General features: G+C 47.0%; 1 protein-coding gene across 2 annotated transcripts in view; it reads right to left on the reverse strand.

The window, feature by feature from the left end:
* Positions 1–14,670, reverse strand: part of LARGE1 (LARGE xylosyl- and glucuronyltransferase 1) — a 537,914-nt gene that overhangs the window by 48,048 nt on the left and 475,196 nt on the right. For both annotated transcript variants that reach the window (XM_044281208.1, XM_044281209.1), the window contains exons 8-9: positions 2,411–2,523; positions 962–1,087 (exon numbers count right to left, since the gene is read on the reverse strand). In XM_044281208.1, coding sequence (XP_044137143.1) covers positions 962–1,087; positions 2,411–2,523 — 239 coding nt within the window. The remainder of the gene's footprint in view (positions 1–961; positions 1,088–2,410; positions 2,524–14,670) is intronic.

Raw genomic sequence — 14,670 nt, forward strand, 5'->3', positions numbered from 1 at the left:
TTGGATAACCCCTTTAATGTAAATTGCCATGTCCCTTTGTGGTTCATATTGTGGTTCCAGTGGACTATTGGTAGGTATGGGTACACGGAACGATTTACTCATAGATGTATACATCCCAACATTGCCAACATTCACCATTTGATCTACTGGAAACCTGCAAACCATAATAAATGGTAGTAGGGTGTCTGTGTCTCGTCTGTGTAGGAGGCTCACCAGAAGCTTTCATCATAGTCTTCATAAAAAAAAAAAAAAACAGAAAGAAATAGCACAACATGCTGCTCCATTGTGTCCAGTATAATAATGGACACAATAACCGAAACTTGAAGGACCCCTCTGTGGTCTGTCAGGCGTTCTTGCTTTCTGTAATCTGATGGATCTGGCACTTTCGGCACTTCTGCTGTTCTAGAGGAGCCCAGACATTTAGAACACAGGACTAGTTCACCAAGGGTAGTTTTGGCGGGAATATTTCCCACCGTTTTGGGCCACCATTTCCAGACAGATTTTCTGGAGATGGTGGAGCAAGACTATTGGATTATGTTTGGGCCTATCCTTGACTGTTGCTGGGTAAAAGCTGCTTCTTCCCCTAGCAACAGTGCGCTATTGGAGCGTTTCTGCCTGTCTAGGGCGATTTAAAGGGAGCACTTTGGGTTACATGTGTTTGCCATCCATCCAGCCTAAAAGAATCACTGGTGGTCGCACCTGCCCCAGGAGTTAATATGTAGTTTTGGTTGTCACAGCCTTCTTATGTAATGGGGTAACGTTACCCACAGTGTGGGTGGACTAGCTTTAATGTATTCCTCTGGAGTTTGAGCCCATGGCTGGACTCTAAAAGTTCTGGCTAATTTTATTAATAAAAGAAGGAGGTGGCCATTATCTTCTGCATGGATAGTACCTTATCCCATACTCTTAGGTTTAGTGGTGATGTGAAGTATTAGAACACACTTGAGATGTCACACCTCACCTTCAGATCTGAGACGTCTCGATAGCACTGTTCAGAGCGGGTGTGATCTGACAGCTGCACATTCCAGAAACAAGGGAGCTGATATACCAAAAACGGGTTCTGCTTGATGACAGCATTAAAGATGTCCTGGTGAGAGACACAGAGAGAACATTTATTATTGATATTCTTCTCTACAGGGCAATTATAGTGATTACCAGTATATCCCTTCTATGTGGGCAAATTAGTAGTTAAATTATTCTCTATAGCGGGCAGTATTATAACAGTTATATAATTCTCTATAGGAGGCAGTATTATAGTAGTTATATTCTTGTACATAGGGGCAGTATTATAGTAGTTACATTCTTGTACATACATGACAGGATTATAGTAGTTATATTCTTGCACATGGGGCAGTATTATAACAGTTATATTATTCTCTAAAGGAGGCAGTATTATAGTAGTTATATTCTTGTACATAGGGGCAGTATTATAGCAGTTACATTCTTGTACATAGGGGCAGTATTATAGTAGTTACATTCTTGCACATAGGAGAAGTATTATAGCAGTTATATTCTTGTACATAGGGGCAGTATTATAGTAATTACATTCTTGTACATACAGGACAGTATTATAGTAGTTATATTCTTGCACATAGGGGCAGTACTACAAATCCTATTAAAGGGAATCTGTCACCCTGATTTTGGACCATTATCTACAGATAGGGTCCACAGAGCATGCGCACGCAAGTCCTCTCCATTATGGTAGCACAGCACAGGAAGCTGACAGCAGTGGAACTGGGAGCAGTAGAAAAATATATAGGGTATTACAGGTGCAGATTGCAACGCAATCTGTGACTCCTCCCTGCTCACGCCAGGTCTAAAATTGTGGGCGTGGCAGGGGCAGGAAAGGGGACGGCTGGAAGGCCCATTTCAAGTACCATTTTCTACGCCTGTTTTAGCGTAAAAAAGGTCTAAATGTAAGACAGCAAGGAAGATGCATTGATAATATGTCTCTATATAACTGTGGTGGAAGCACCGCGAACTTAGGGGTTTATTAATATTGGCGTCTAAAACGCCAGTGTTAATACGTGTGCCCCATAGTGATCTGGACTCTATATCTGCAGTACTACTCATGTATATGTGAAGATAATAGTCCACAATCAGGTGACAGATTCCCTTTAACCTCACTACATACTATAGGGCCAGACTCTGGTGCTGTGTTGCAGTGACTCCTGGCCAGACTTAATGCTGATATCATGATGCCGGGCACACAGGCTGTTACTTGTACTGTACCCGCTCTACGCTTGCAGTTCTGCATTTTGTCGATATTAAATATTCATCTGCTCTTACTGGGTTATTATAAGTAAAGGAGACATGGATCTTGTTTTCACAGCGAGGTATGAGGAGATGAGGCCAGGCATGAATATTACCACCATTCAATATGTCACAGAGATCATAGCTGTGCGCTCACTTGATCAGCCAGGGAGGTAGATAGCATGCTCATCAGTTCCCTTTCTGCTGTCAGACGCCACATCTGTTCCCATTTCATCTTGCGTAACTTGTCCAGGAGCAAAAGAATCACCCCTGTAAGGAAAGAAACCAATTAACAGATCAATCAGCCAAAAATGAAAACAACGCTGTAACCACTAGCACCTTCAATCATTCCATCAAACTATCAGCCAGTAGCTCATTTACGTAAGTGTCTGTACACGTAGTGATTTCTGCTTTATGGCCGAAAACCATCATTACTGCTGTATGTGCGTGTACACATACAGCCACTGTCATAGATTCATCAACCAATTTTATACTTTATTAATAACTATCAAATAATAATTATCCAATAGTCCAATCAAACAGTAGTCTCATCAGCTAAGCAATAGTCCTTTCAATTCTCTAATAAATCAACCAATTTTCCAATCATTTAATCGTCAGTGATAAGTCAATGAACTAGAGCTGTACCTGGACATACCCCTTTTTACACCCAGGCAGACCCCTTGACATGAGCATCAGAGAATTTCATGCTCCAATGCTCTCCTTTGCTCTGCGCTGAATCGAGCTGGAAAAATACCTTTTTTGGAGATCCAGGCTCTCCATGGGTAAAGCTAGGTAGAGGCTTCCGCCCAGCAGTGAGCCCAGTGATATCATCGGCACTAATGGGCGGGGCAGCACAATAGCCCGCCCATTAGTGACATCACCAGCAACTCTGCTAGGCGGAAGAAACAGAAACACCCAGGCCTTAAAAGGGCCTTGAAGGCGTTGCCCACCTTTTGGAGGAAAGGGGGGTTGCCACCTCCCCTTCCTGGGCAGACCTGCTAAGGGAAGCATACGTATCTGCTACCCACCGCTGAGCCCTGGCTCCTTCGCTCCCCAGCCTCGGCTGACTTGCTTGCATCCCCCGCCATCAACATCCACTTTGACATGGGACCAACTGACATGATCACAACTGCGGCCAGCGTTTAGATGCGTCAGTGTCAAAGCAGATCTTAACATATGAGGACTCAGCAGCCAAGGCTACGGATTAAAGAAGCTGGAACCCAGTGGTGGGGAGTAGGTGAGTATGCTTTCTTTTTGCAGGTCTTCCCAGGTGGGATGGTTTGCCAACAACCGCCTTTAAAGTGGTCAACCCCTTAAAATGTCTAATCCAACCAGTAGTTCAATCAATTGACTAAGGGTGTCCATACACGTTGCAACCAAGCCAGGGGAACCAGAGGGGTTACCACTAATTGATGGGCTTCACCTGGACTTTCTGATAAATCATGGCAGGTAGATCTGAAGCACTGTAAGTAGCGGTAATCCATGTTTGGTGATCGCAGCTTGACCGATACATGTATGACACACACAACTCCACCAATCAATGAACGATCCAATCAATTTATAATTCCTTAACAGATCAATCAATCGCTCAGCCAAACAACAGAGAGGATAATTTACCGTGCAGCCAAGTTAAACCATTTATTACCCATGGTGACGCCATTTTGTCTCTAAAGACAAAGGTCTAGGAATTACTTGGAGTCCCAAGTGACCAGAACGAGACGGAGAAATAACAATCTGCATAAATTGGTGGGTTCCATCAGGAGGCCTGTGATGAATGCCATACAAAGGGATCCATACAGGCTCATTGGGAAAAAAACCCCAAAAAAAACGTATACCGCATGCGAAAGGATCTTCTTTTGGCCTCCATTAATCACAAAGAGGACATTTAGGCTTATTCTCCATGAGAATAACAGATTATGTACTCACTTTGAGCCGTCAAAGAGAGTGTCCCATAACCCAGAATATCTGATGATCCGGATTACAGACATTCAGCACTGTGCCAGTGGATGTTATGCCGTCAGACCTCAAATGCTTCATGTAACATCAGTTTACGTAACGTTCCAACAAAAGCAGCAGTGCCCCCCCCTTTCTATGCCACATTTTACATCTCAGCTGGTAATGGGCTTGGCAAATCTTTTCGTGAACTCCAAAGACCTCAACACCATAAACATCTTCAGAGAAAATCAGAAAACTGCGAATGTTCTTTTGGCTGAGAACAGACTGAGAAACATAATTCACACATTGCATAAGGTGTGGAGCTATGGAATGTCAGATTTACTTAACACCTCTCTTCCCAGAGCGCCTACGGTCAATCCGCCACCTGTTAGTGCCCATGTAACACACTACAGGGAAGACTGGTACTAAATATATATTCCCTGCCTGGCACCCAACTTTCCATGGAGCCTGAACATAGAGGTCTGCCGCATATTGCTGTAGAGGTCACCGATACTACTGAACCTTCCAAATGCCTCTACAATTCTCTCCCCATATTACCTCATAAGAGTTTATCATTGTTGAGAGGAATATAGTAGAGTAGAGTAAAATCAGTAATCTAATATATATAGTAAATAAGATACCTCAAAGTATTAATGGGGTATCTACATAGCTGATTGAAATCATACAGGCGCAGGAATTCAGCTAACTATATTTGTGGTCATAGCTACCTGTGAACGAATCGGGGAAGCATGCCTAACCCCGGACCCTGCACTGGCTGACTTGTGCCTGGAGCCAGGTACGCGGGTAGGTGTGACGACCACCCGCCAATCCCGTCGTACTATGCCACAGTTGCCATACAGGTCTCCACTAGAGACTCCTGAAGGCGAATCCACTGTGAGCACAGAAGACGTGTAAGATTGGTTGGTGGGCCCAGAAAGGATGCAATCACGATTGTATGTACAATCGGTAAAAATAAAATGACTGATCTCACGCTGGAAATCAAATTAATTTGCTGCCACCACTCTTCGTATTGAATCGGGGCGAAGAGACCCCGGCTAGCTAATCCTAAAGGGACGAAACGGTTATTTGCAACCTAGCTAGTACATTAACAATTTATAAAAATAAAACAATTTGGTAGTATGTCTTCTGAGGACAGAGCTCTTAGCATAGATCAGGTCATCAAGTAACAAGGGCAAAACTGGAACGATGAAATCGTTAGTTTTTATTCTAAAACTACACACAAAAATATATATATTAAAGCTGACAGATAAATATACCGGCCAGGTGAACAGATTGGTTTGGATAGAAATAGGTAAGAGGTGGAAGGGAATAGAATGTCTGTAAGTTCAGAATTACCGTGGTAGTGTCCAGTAATAGGCAAAGTCTTTGAAATAATAATCCAAGATGGTGGGGTGCCCGTGTCCCTGCGGGCGGTCGAGATGTTAGACGACGTCAGATGGTAGATGAAGGACGCAGGACCTCAGTGTGTCACTGTTTTTACCTACTCTGAAGCGGGGAGTGGTTATGACACGTTCAGGTCCAGCCTTGGGTAATTGGAACAGGGGCAGTCCTTTGCCCCATAGGGAGAAAACCTGGCAGCATCTTTGCTTTGCCCATTTCTCCATATCCCGTAAGTCCAATCAAGAAATATAGTAGATATTGATAATCAGTACAATTTTACGCATCATCTGATAACAAATACGACTAGAAGATAATACCGGGTGCCCGAGAACCTTTATATCTCAGAGCGGGAATCTCTGATTTGTCCGCGGGTTTCCTAGAAGGTGGGTTAGGAGAACCAAAACCATCTCTGAAAAGATGGTTCCTTTCCCATTTCCATAACCCATGAAATATTAGGAAAATATGGGAAGAATATGAAGTTTATGGATTGGAGGTGACTTTCAGGTCATTTTCCCTCCTGTACCAGCCAGCTGTGTGATAAGGATCTGTCCTTTTCTTCTGAAGCTCGCTGCCCAGGCTAAAGGTGTGAGACCCCTGCTGGTATTGGAGACACTATGGCTGCAGAGAGACCGGGTTTATGAGGTTCTGTCAAGAGAATACCAGATTGATGGGTACTTAAACCTGGCATGGGGCAGGAAGATTCTTTGGCAAGAAGGTGCTAATTGTACCTCTGATCTGTGAGTTACTCCTTTAGTGAAAGAGAAGATTCTTAGTGAAGGCTCTTTTGTCTTTGTGATTGAGAAATATGGCGCATTTGTGATTTCCTAGTATCGCTGTGGATCGCAAAGCGTCACACCTCCCCCCTTTGGAAGATTGGGGAAGGAGTGGTCAGCAAGACTGGGACTGAAGCAATCCCAACTCCCTATTTGAGCTAGTTACAGCGGGAAAGTCCGTCAGCATTCTGATGGCGACTTCCCGGTTTGTGCTGAATCGTGAAATCGTACTGTTGGAGCGCTAAGCTCCAGCGGAGAAGTTTTCCGTTGGTACCAGAAGTACGTTTCAGCCAGCTGAGAGGGTTGTGATCTGTGATGACCATGAAGGATCGTCCGTATAGGTACGATTGTAGTTTCTGTAGGGCCCATACGATCGCTAGGCACTCTTTCTCAGTGGTGCAGTATGCGGTTTCCCGCGGGAGTAGTTTTCGGCTCAGGTAGAGGACAGGGTGCTCATGCCCGGTTGCGTCCACCTGACTAAGGACGGCTCCCAGACCGTGGTCTGAGGCGTCAGTTTGTACTAGGAACTGACGGGAGAAGTCGGGAGCTTGAAGGACAGGAGCGCTAGCTAGCGCTTCCTTCAGGGCCCGAAATGCCTGTTCTAGTTCCGAGTTCCATGTGACCGTGTTGGGTTGTTTTTTGCCCGTTGCATCGGTCAGCGGTTTAGCCAGAGTACTATAGGATGGAACAAACTTCCTATAGTACCCTGCCGTTCCCAGAAATGCCTGTATTTGTTTTTTGGTGTTAGGCCGTGGCCATGCTACAATGGCATCGACCTTCCCTATCTGAGGTTTCAGGGTCTGGCTGCCTACTCTGTGTCCTAAGTACTGAACCTCTGTCATGGCAATCTGACATTTGTTGGGCTTAATGGTCAGATTGGCAGCGGACAGTCTTCCCAATACCTGTGACAGATGATCAAGGTGATCTTCCCAGGTTGGACTATATATGGCTATATCGTCCAGATAGGCTAGGGCATAACCTTGCATTCCTTCCAACAGTTCATTCATGGCCCGCTGAAAGGTGGCGGGCGCATTCTTCATCCCAAAGGGCATACGAGTAAACTCATAGAGGCCAAAAGGGGTGATGAATGCGGATTTCGCTCTCGCCTCTGGCGCAAGCGGAATCTGCCAGTATCCACGGCTCAAGTCCATGATTGTTAGATAGCTGGCGGACGCCAGCTGATCCAGCAATTCATCAATTCGAGGCATGGGATACGCATCGGTTATGGTGATGTCATTCAGTCTCCGATAGTCGACACAGAACCGGGTTGTCTTGTCCTTTTTGGGGACTAAAACAACCGGGGCGGCCCATGGACTAGAGGATTTCTGGATGACCATTAACTGTAGCATCTCATCAATCTCTCGTTTGATTTCAGCCTGCACTTCGGGTGAGGTGCGATAGGGGCCCTGCCGTAAGGGCTTGTGGGTCCCTGTGTCAACTCGGTGAGCTGCTAGGTTGGTTTGGCCAGGGATGCCTGAGAATATGGCGCTGTGCGCACTCAGGAGAGTGGTGAGCTGAAGCTCCTGTGGGTACGAGAGGTGGGGGTTGATGTTCCAATCATCTGCCACGTCTCGTAGCTCTGCTAGCAAGTCTATCAGTGGATCTGGCTCTTCGGGTTCTAGCTGGCTACACACTGCTAATACATACTGCTCTCTTTCCTTGTGCGCTTTTAACATGTTCACGTGGAACAGTTTCTGTCGCTTACCCCCGAGACTCACTAGGTAAGTGACTGGGTTCACCTGTTTCAGAATGGTGTATGGCCCGTCCCAGGCAGCCTGCAATTTGTTCTGCCTGACAGGGAGTAGGGCGTATACCTTCTGACCTGCTGCGTATGATCGCTCTCTGGCATGCTGATCATACCAAGCCTTCTGTTTGGCCTGTGCCTTTGCAAGGTTTCCCGTCACTATGGTCATGAGGGACTCCATCTTGTCCCGAAATTTTAGGACATATTCAACCACAGAGACTTCTGAGGGGTCACCTTTTCCCTCCCAGGTCTCCCGAATCAGTTTTAAGGGCCCTCGGACGTCTCGTCCATATAGGAGTTCAAAGGGCGAGAACCCAGTGGACTCCTGTGGCACTTCTCTGTAAGCGAACAGCAAATGAGGCAGGTGCCGCTCCCAGTCCTTCCCCTGCGATTCCACGAACGTGGCCAGCATTTGCTTTAACGTTCCGTTGAAACGTTCGCAAAGGCCGTTGGTTTGCGGGTGATATGCACTGGAAGTGGTGTGCTTGATTTGCATCCTCTCACAGAGGGCTTCCATTAGCTCCGACATGAAGCAGGAGCCCTGATCAGAGATCATCTCGGCGGGGAAACCTACACGCGAGAAAATCCCGATCAAGGCGTCTGCCACCGTGGCCGACCTAAGGGAAGACAGTGCTACTGCCTCTGGGTAACGGGTGGCATAGTCCACGACCGTTAAGATGTAGCGCTTGCCAGAACTGCTAGGAATGGGAAGGGGACCAATTATATCCACTGCCACTCTCTGGAAGGGCTCTGTGATCACGGGCAGTGGCTGCAAAGGGGCTTTGCGGGGTCCTCCAGCCTTCTTAACCCTCTGGCAAGTGGTACACGATCGGCAGTACTTCGTTATGTCCGTTCCCATCGTGGGCCAGTAAAAATGGTTCTGAACACGTTTGTGGGTCTTTCTGATACCCAAATGTCCTGCAAGTGGAATGTCGTGGGCTGCTTTGAGCACCTGTGCCCGAAATTCCCTAGGGAGTACCAGCTGTCTCGTGTTCTCACCTGCGCCACCTTTTGTAGGCTGTACAGCTTCACAGTACAGTCGGTCGTTCTCCCAATAGATTTTATATGGAGTGCCCTCACCTGGAGGCTGGCCAGCTCGGGCCCTAAGTGCCTCCAGACTAGGGTCACCCTTTAAGGCCTGCACGAATGCAGCGCCACCGGTCTCCTCCAGCTGACCAGTGACGTATGAGGTCAGCTGTGGAGAGTTACCTTCAATGCTGGGGTCAGAGGTGGGTGGAGGGACGGCTGGTTCTGTCCCCGCAGCCCCATCTGAGCCCAGGTTACTGGCGACACTGGAAGCGTCTACCAGCGCAGTGACACAATCATCATCATCATCACATGAAAAGGTCTTTCTCGCATTGTTATCCACCTGAGGGTCAGAATCGCCCGAGGGGGTCCCTTCGGTCGGTTCTGAGTTCAGGCGGCTGGCCATAGAACGTGTAATGGCCAGAACAGGTACAGCATCATTTATATCACCATTGCTAACACTAACACACGCATTCGGATCAACAATGACAGGTGCAGAAGTAGGCAAATGACATTCGGTTGCTTGTACATTTAAATCTGATACCTCCCTAGGTGCGTTAGGGACAGTAGAAATAGCAGGCAAGGTGTCCCCGTCTCCCTGTTTCCCCAAAGGGCTGTACAGTACCTGGTTTTGGTCAGGGAGTCCTGCTTGGGCCTCCTGCGCGCTTGCAGGGTATTCGTAATGGGAAACAAGGGTGCCCAAATCAGTGCCAAGCACTGTGGCAACGGGAATATCATCCAGGACCCCAACAACTCGCTTTTGCCGTCCCATTCCCCAATCAATGGTGACTTGGGCTTGGGCCACATGAGTGCGAGTGCCCCCAACTCCGGTCAGAGCGAGGTACTTTCCTGGAAGGATATCCTTCTCCGTAACAAGATGTGAACGGACCAAGGTTACATCTGCACCGGTATCACGGAACCCGATGACAGTCTGGCCGTTCACAGTGACAGGCTGGTGATTCTGGGATCCGCGGTGCACCTCGGGTCCTCCGACCAGCAATACAGCAGATGAGGTAGGTGAGGAAGCGTTGGCCCCCTTAGGGCTTGGCGTCGTCGCGGTGCTAGGAGGTTGGGCCGGCTTCCCTGCGTAACAGGTTTGCTTGGTGTGACCGGGCCTGCGACACAGCTCACACCAGGGCCTGGTTGTCTCACGGTTCACAGGGCCAGTGGGCCTGCCTTCTCTCCAGTTCTGGGACATGGCTCTGTCCTGGTTGGGTACTGGAGTTTTGCGGCTGTCAGGTACCAGGGGTTTGCGGATGTCTGATACCACCGGCCTGCGGATGTCCGTCATCACAGGTTTGCGAAGGTCCGGTACCCGGGTTGCGACAAACATGTCTGCCAGCTCAGCAGCTTCTTTCACAGACTGGGGCTTGCGCTCCAGCACAAACTGTCTCACATCTGTAGAGCATATCGCAAGGAGTTGGTCATGGATCATCAAATCCTCAAGGGTAGCATAAGTCTTTTCTTTAAGAATTCTAGTCCATTGGCGGAATGTGGTGCATAAGCGGCTAGCCACATCCGCGTAAGAGTCTGTGGATCCTTTCAGGATGGCACGGAACTTTCTCCGGTAAACCTCAGGGGTTAACTGGAACTTAGCAATTATGGCATCCTTGATAGTCTGATAATCGCAATCTTGGTCTGTGGGTAGTTCCGCAAAAGCATCCAGCGCTTTACCAGTCAGCTGAGGCGTCAGGTGTAGAGCCCACTGATCCTCAGGGATGCAGAACTGGCGGCACGCTCTCTCAAACGAGCGTAAATATAAATCAATGTCCCCGTTTTTCTCCATAACTGGAAACCTTGCTTTGGGGACCCCGGGTAGAGGAATGCCTCCTGCAGCAGGAGTGTTAGGAGAGGCAGACCTCTCGGCCTGTCTCACTTGGGCCAGTTCTAGTGCACGCTGGTGCTGCAGCACTTCTCTCTGAAGCTGGAACTGCCGCTCCTCTCTTTGCTGCTGTTGCTGTATCTCCAGGTAAAAACGTAAATCCGCGCCAGTCAGGCCTGGCATCAACTGCTGGCTCATAGGGCCCAAGGCAGTGAAGTTCAGTCCAGAGCTGCTTGTTCCTTGCTGAGGGTTAGCAGGAGCTGTGGACATAGCGTAATCCAGGGTATCCACATCACCCGGAGCTAAAGTAGCAACATCAGCACTCCCATAGCTGGCGATGCTGGGTGACGTTGAACGAAGGGGCAGCGAAGCCTCCCGCACGGGATTGGAATCCTCCATCGCTTGGCCGTCTCTCTCCGTCAAAGCTTTGATCAGCTGTGATCGATTTTTGTTCAGAATGGCAATGCCTTGCGACTCACACACGGCTTGTAAGTCGGCGACAGACCAACTTAGGTAATTTGGAACTGAATCAGACATTCAGAAAAGAAGAGAAAAAGAATAGGATATAGCAAGGAAAAGGTGGAAAATGTAAACCAATCTATTCCTATCAATGTGTACCGTTTTGCACCCGGAACTCAAGTTCCGCAGGACAGGATACTAAGTAACCACTGTCCTATTGTTATGATTGCACAAAAAGCTGCACTTGTCAGTTCTTTGTGCTCTGATCTCCCAAAAGCTGACTTCTGCCTGGTTTTGGGTTCTGCTATCCCACTAGCTGCCAACAATGTGACGACCACCCGCCAATCCCGTCGTACTATGCCACAGTTGCCATACAGGTCTCCACTAGAGACTCCTGAAGGCGAATCCACTGTGAGCACAGAAGACGTGTAAGATTGGTTGGTGGGCCCAGAAAGGATGCAATCACGATTGTATGTACAATCGGTAAAAATAAAATGACTGATCTCACGCTGGAAATCAAATTAATTTGCTGCCACCACTCTTCGTATTGAATCGGGGCGAAGAGACCCCGGCTAGCTAATCCTAAAGGGACGAAACGGTTATTTGCAACCTAGCTAGTACATTAACAATTTATAAAAATAAAACAATTTGGTAGTATGTCTTCTGAGGACAGAGCTCTTAGCATAGATCAGGTCATCAAGTAACAAGGGCAAAACTGGAACGATGAAATCGTTAGTTTTTATTCTAAAACTACACACAAAAATATATATATTAAAGCTGACAGATAAATATACCGGCCAGGTGAACAGATTGGTTTGGATAGAAATAGGTAAGAGGTGGAAGGGAATAGAATGTCTGTAAGTTCAGAATTACCGTGGTAGTGTCCAGTAATAGGCAAAGTCTTTGAAATAATAATCCAAGATGGTGGGGTGCCCGTGTCCCTGCGGGCGGTCGAGATGTTAGACGACGTCAGATGGTAGATGAAGGACGCAGGACCTCAGTGTGTCACTGTTTTTACCTACTCTGAAGCGGGGAGTGGTTATGACACGTTCAGGTCCAGCCTTGGGTAATTGGAACAGGGGCAGTCCTTTGCCCCATAGGGAGAAAACCTGGCAGCATCTTTGCTTTGCCCATTTCTCCATATCCCGTAAGTCCAATCAAGAAATATAGTAGATATTGATAATCAGTACAATTTTACGCATCATCTGATAACAAATACGACTAGAAGATAATACCGGGTGCCCGAGAACCTTTATATCTCAGAGCGGGAATCTCTGATTTGTCCGCGGGTTTCCTAGAAGGTGGGTTAGGAGAACCAAAACCATCTCTGAAAAGATGGTTCCTTTCCCATTTCCATAACCCATGAAATATTAGGAAAATATGGGAAGAATATGAAGTTTATGGATTGGAGGTGACTTTCAGGTCATTTTCCCTCCTGTACCAGCCAGCTGTGTGATAAGGATCTGTCCTTTTCTTCTGAAGCTCGCTGCCCAGGCTAAAGGTGTGAGACCCCTGCTGGTATTGGAGACACTATGGCTGCAGAGAGACCGGGTTTATGAGGTTCTGTCAAGAGAATACCAGATTGATGGGTACTTAAACCTGGCATGGGGCAGGAAGATTCTTTGGCAAGAAGGTGCTAATTGTACCTCTGATCTGTGAGTTACTCCTTTAGTGAAAGAGAAGATTCTTAGTGAAGGCTCTTTTGTCTTTGTGATTGAGAAATATGGCGCATTTGTGATTTCCTAGTATCGCTGTGGATCGCAAAGCGTCACAGTAGGCCTAAAAGGGGGCATACCCTGATGAGGACAACAGAGAAAAGGGGAGGGAGGGTGGGCATGAGAGAGACGCGTGCCGGGGTAAGGGAGCCGGAGAATAAATGGGGCAGACGCCCCCTCCCACAAATGCAGGCTAAACCTCAGCCTTCCTAATAGGTCACTAAATGAGGAACACATAGTTACAACTCTAAAAAAGAAGCAACAAAATGTAACAATTCTAGCTCAAATCTCAGGTTATAAGGAAAATAATCTCAGTCCAGCAATTATGGATAGATTATTTATATAATGGGTCAAAAAGTAAGTAGTATTAGAGTCCAGCTAAGGAATTAACCCTTATAAGGAAATTTTACTTTTAATGGTAATTATACAAAAAATGACGTACACTGTAGTCCTAATGCAAATGAATCCACACGAAGGCTGAGTCAGCTACTTGTGTATGGGGAACCTCTCCCTAAATACATGCCCTGAGGCTATACCCTCTGCCCAGGGACGGCCCCTAATGGTGGGGACTCCCTGTCCTCGATCCTTGGCTAGCAACTCCTAAAGCGCCCTAATGATGAGTGGGCTGGTAGTTTAAAGCCTAGAAGTGGATTCATACATGGACAGACAGACAAGACAAACACAAAGAAGTGCCCAATGTATACAGCCCTGATGATGTACTAACAACAAGAGGTACATGGTGCACTTAACTAACTATTCTATAAGGCAAATAGACATGGGAAATAAATGGATACAAGTGAAGAATGATACCAAGTTCCAGCGCAGGCGCCCTTATGAGAACTGAACGAGCTGACATGCGCAGTAAGGAGATACTGGCGAAAGAGAAGTTTAAGTTCTAGCGCATGCGCAAAATAGGAATGCCCAGAGCGGGACTTCAATAGCGCACTCTAAGGGGAGGGAGCTGAGGGGCGGGCACAGGGGGAGGAGAGGTCAGGAGGTCTGTCGCTACGCTATCCGGGGCAGCGTAGTAAGCTCTTTATTGACTATTGATTCAAACGGAAGATAATATTGGAGTGACTAACAAAGGATGTCACCGATGAGAGCAATTAAAAAGGGTTGTCTTCACCGGCGCTGCGTCAAACACTGCCCGGTTCCACTGAGCACGCTGGTTTTCCGGCGAAACTTTTGGGGGGGGGGGGGGGCAGCGTTTAGTTGGTGTTTTTAGAGAAAGCAGTAGGAGAACAGTTAGGCAGGTAGAAATAATATGTTGATCATAGTCTGGTAGTTAGATCTGGTGTATGCGCGCAATACACCAGTATATACAACCAAGAGAGATCAATCACGTCACTGCTGAGACTATAGGCAGTAGACAATAGCTTTAATATATACGCTGATAATACTGAGAGCTATACTGCAGCATTTTATAATACTACTCTCATATCTCAAGTGAGATTCTAATAAATGTGAGGGAATAAAAGTTACGCTTTACTACTTAGTGAAAAATAGGGCGATATCTAGTCTATCAGGACTATGTGTAAATGA

This window comes from Bufo gargarizans, chromosome 2 (assembly GCF_014858855.1).
Source record: "Bufo gargarizans isolate SCDJY-AF-19 chromosome 2, ASM1485885v1, whole genome shotgun sequence".
Lineage (NCBI taxonomy): Eukaryota > Metazoa > Chordata > Amphibia > Anura > Bufonidae > Bufo > Bufo gargarizans.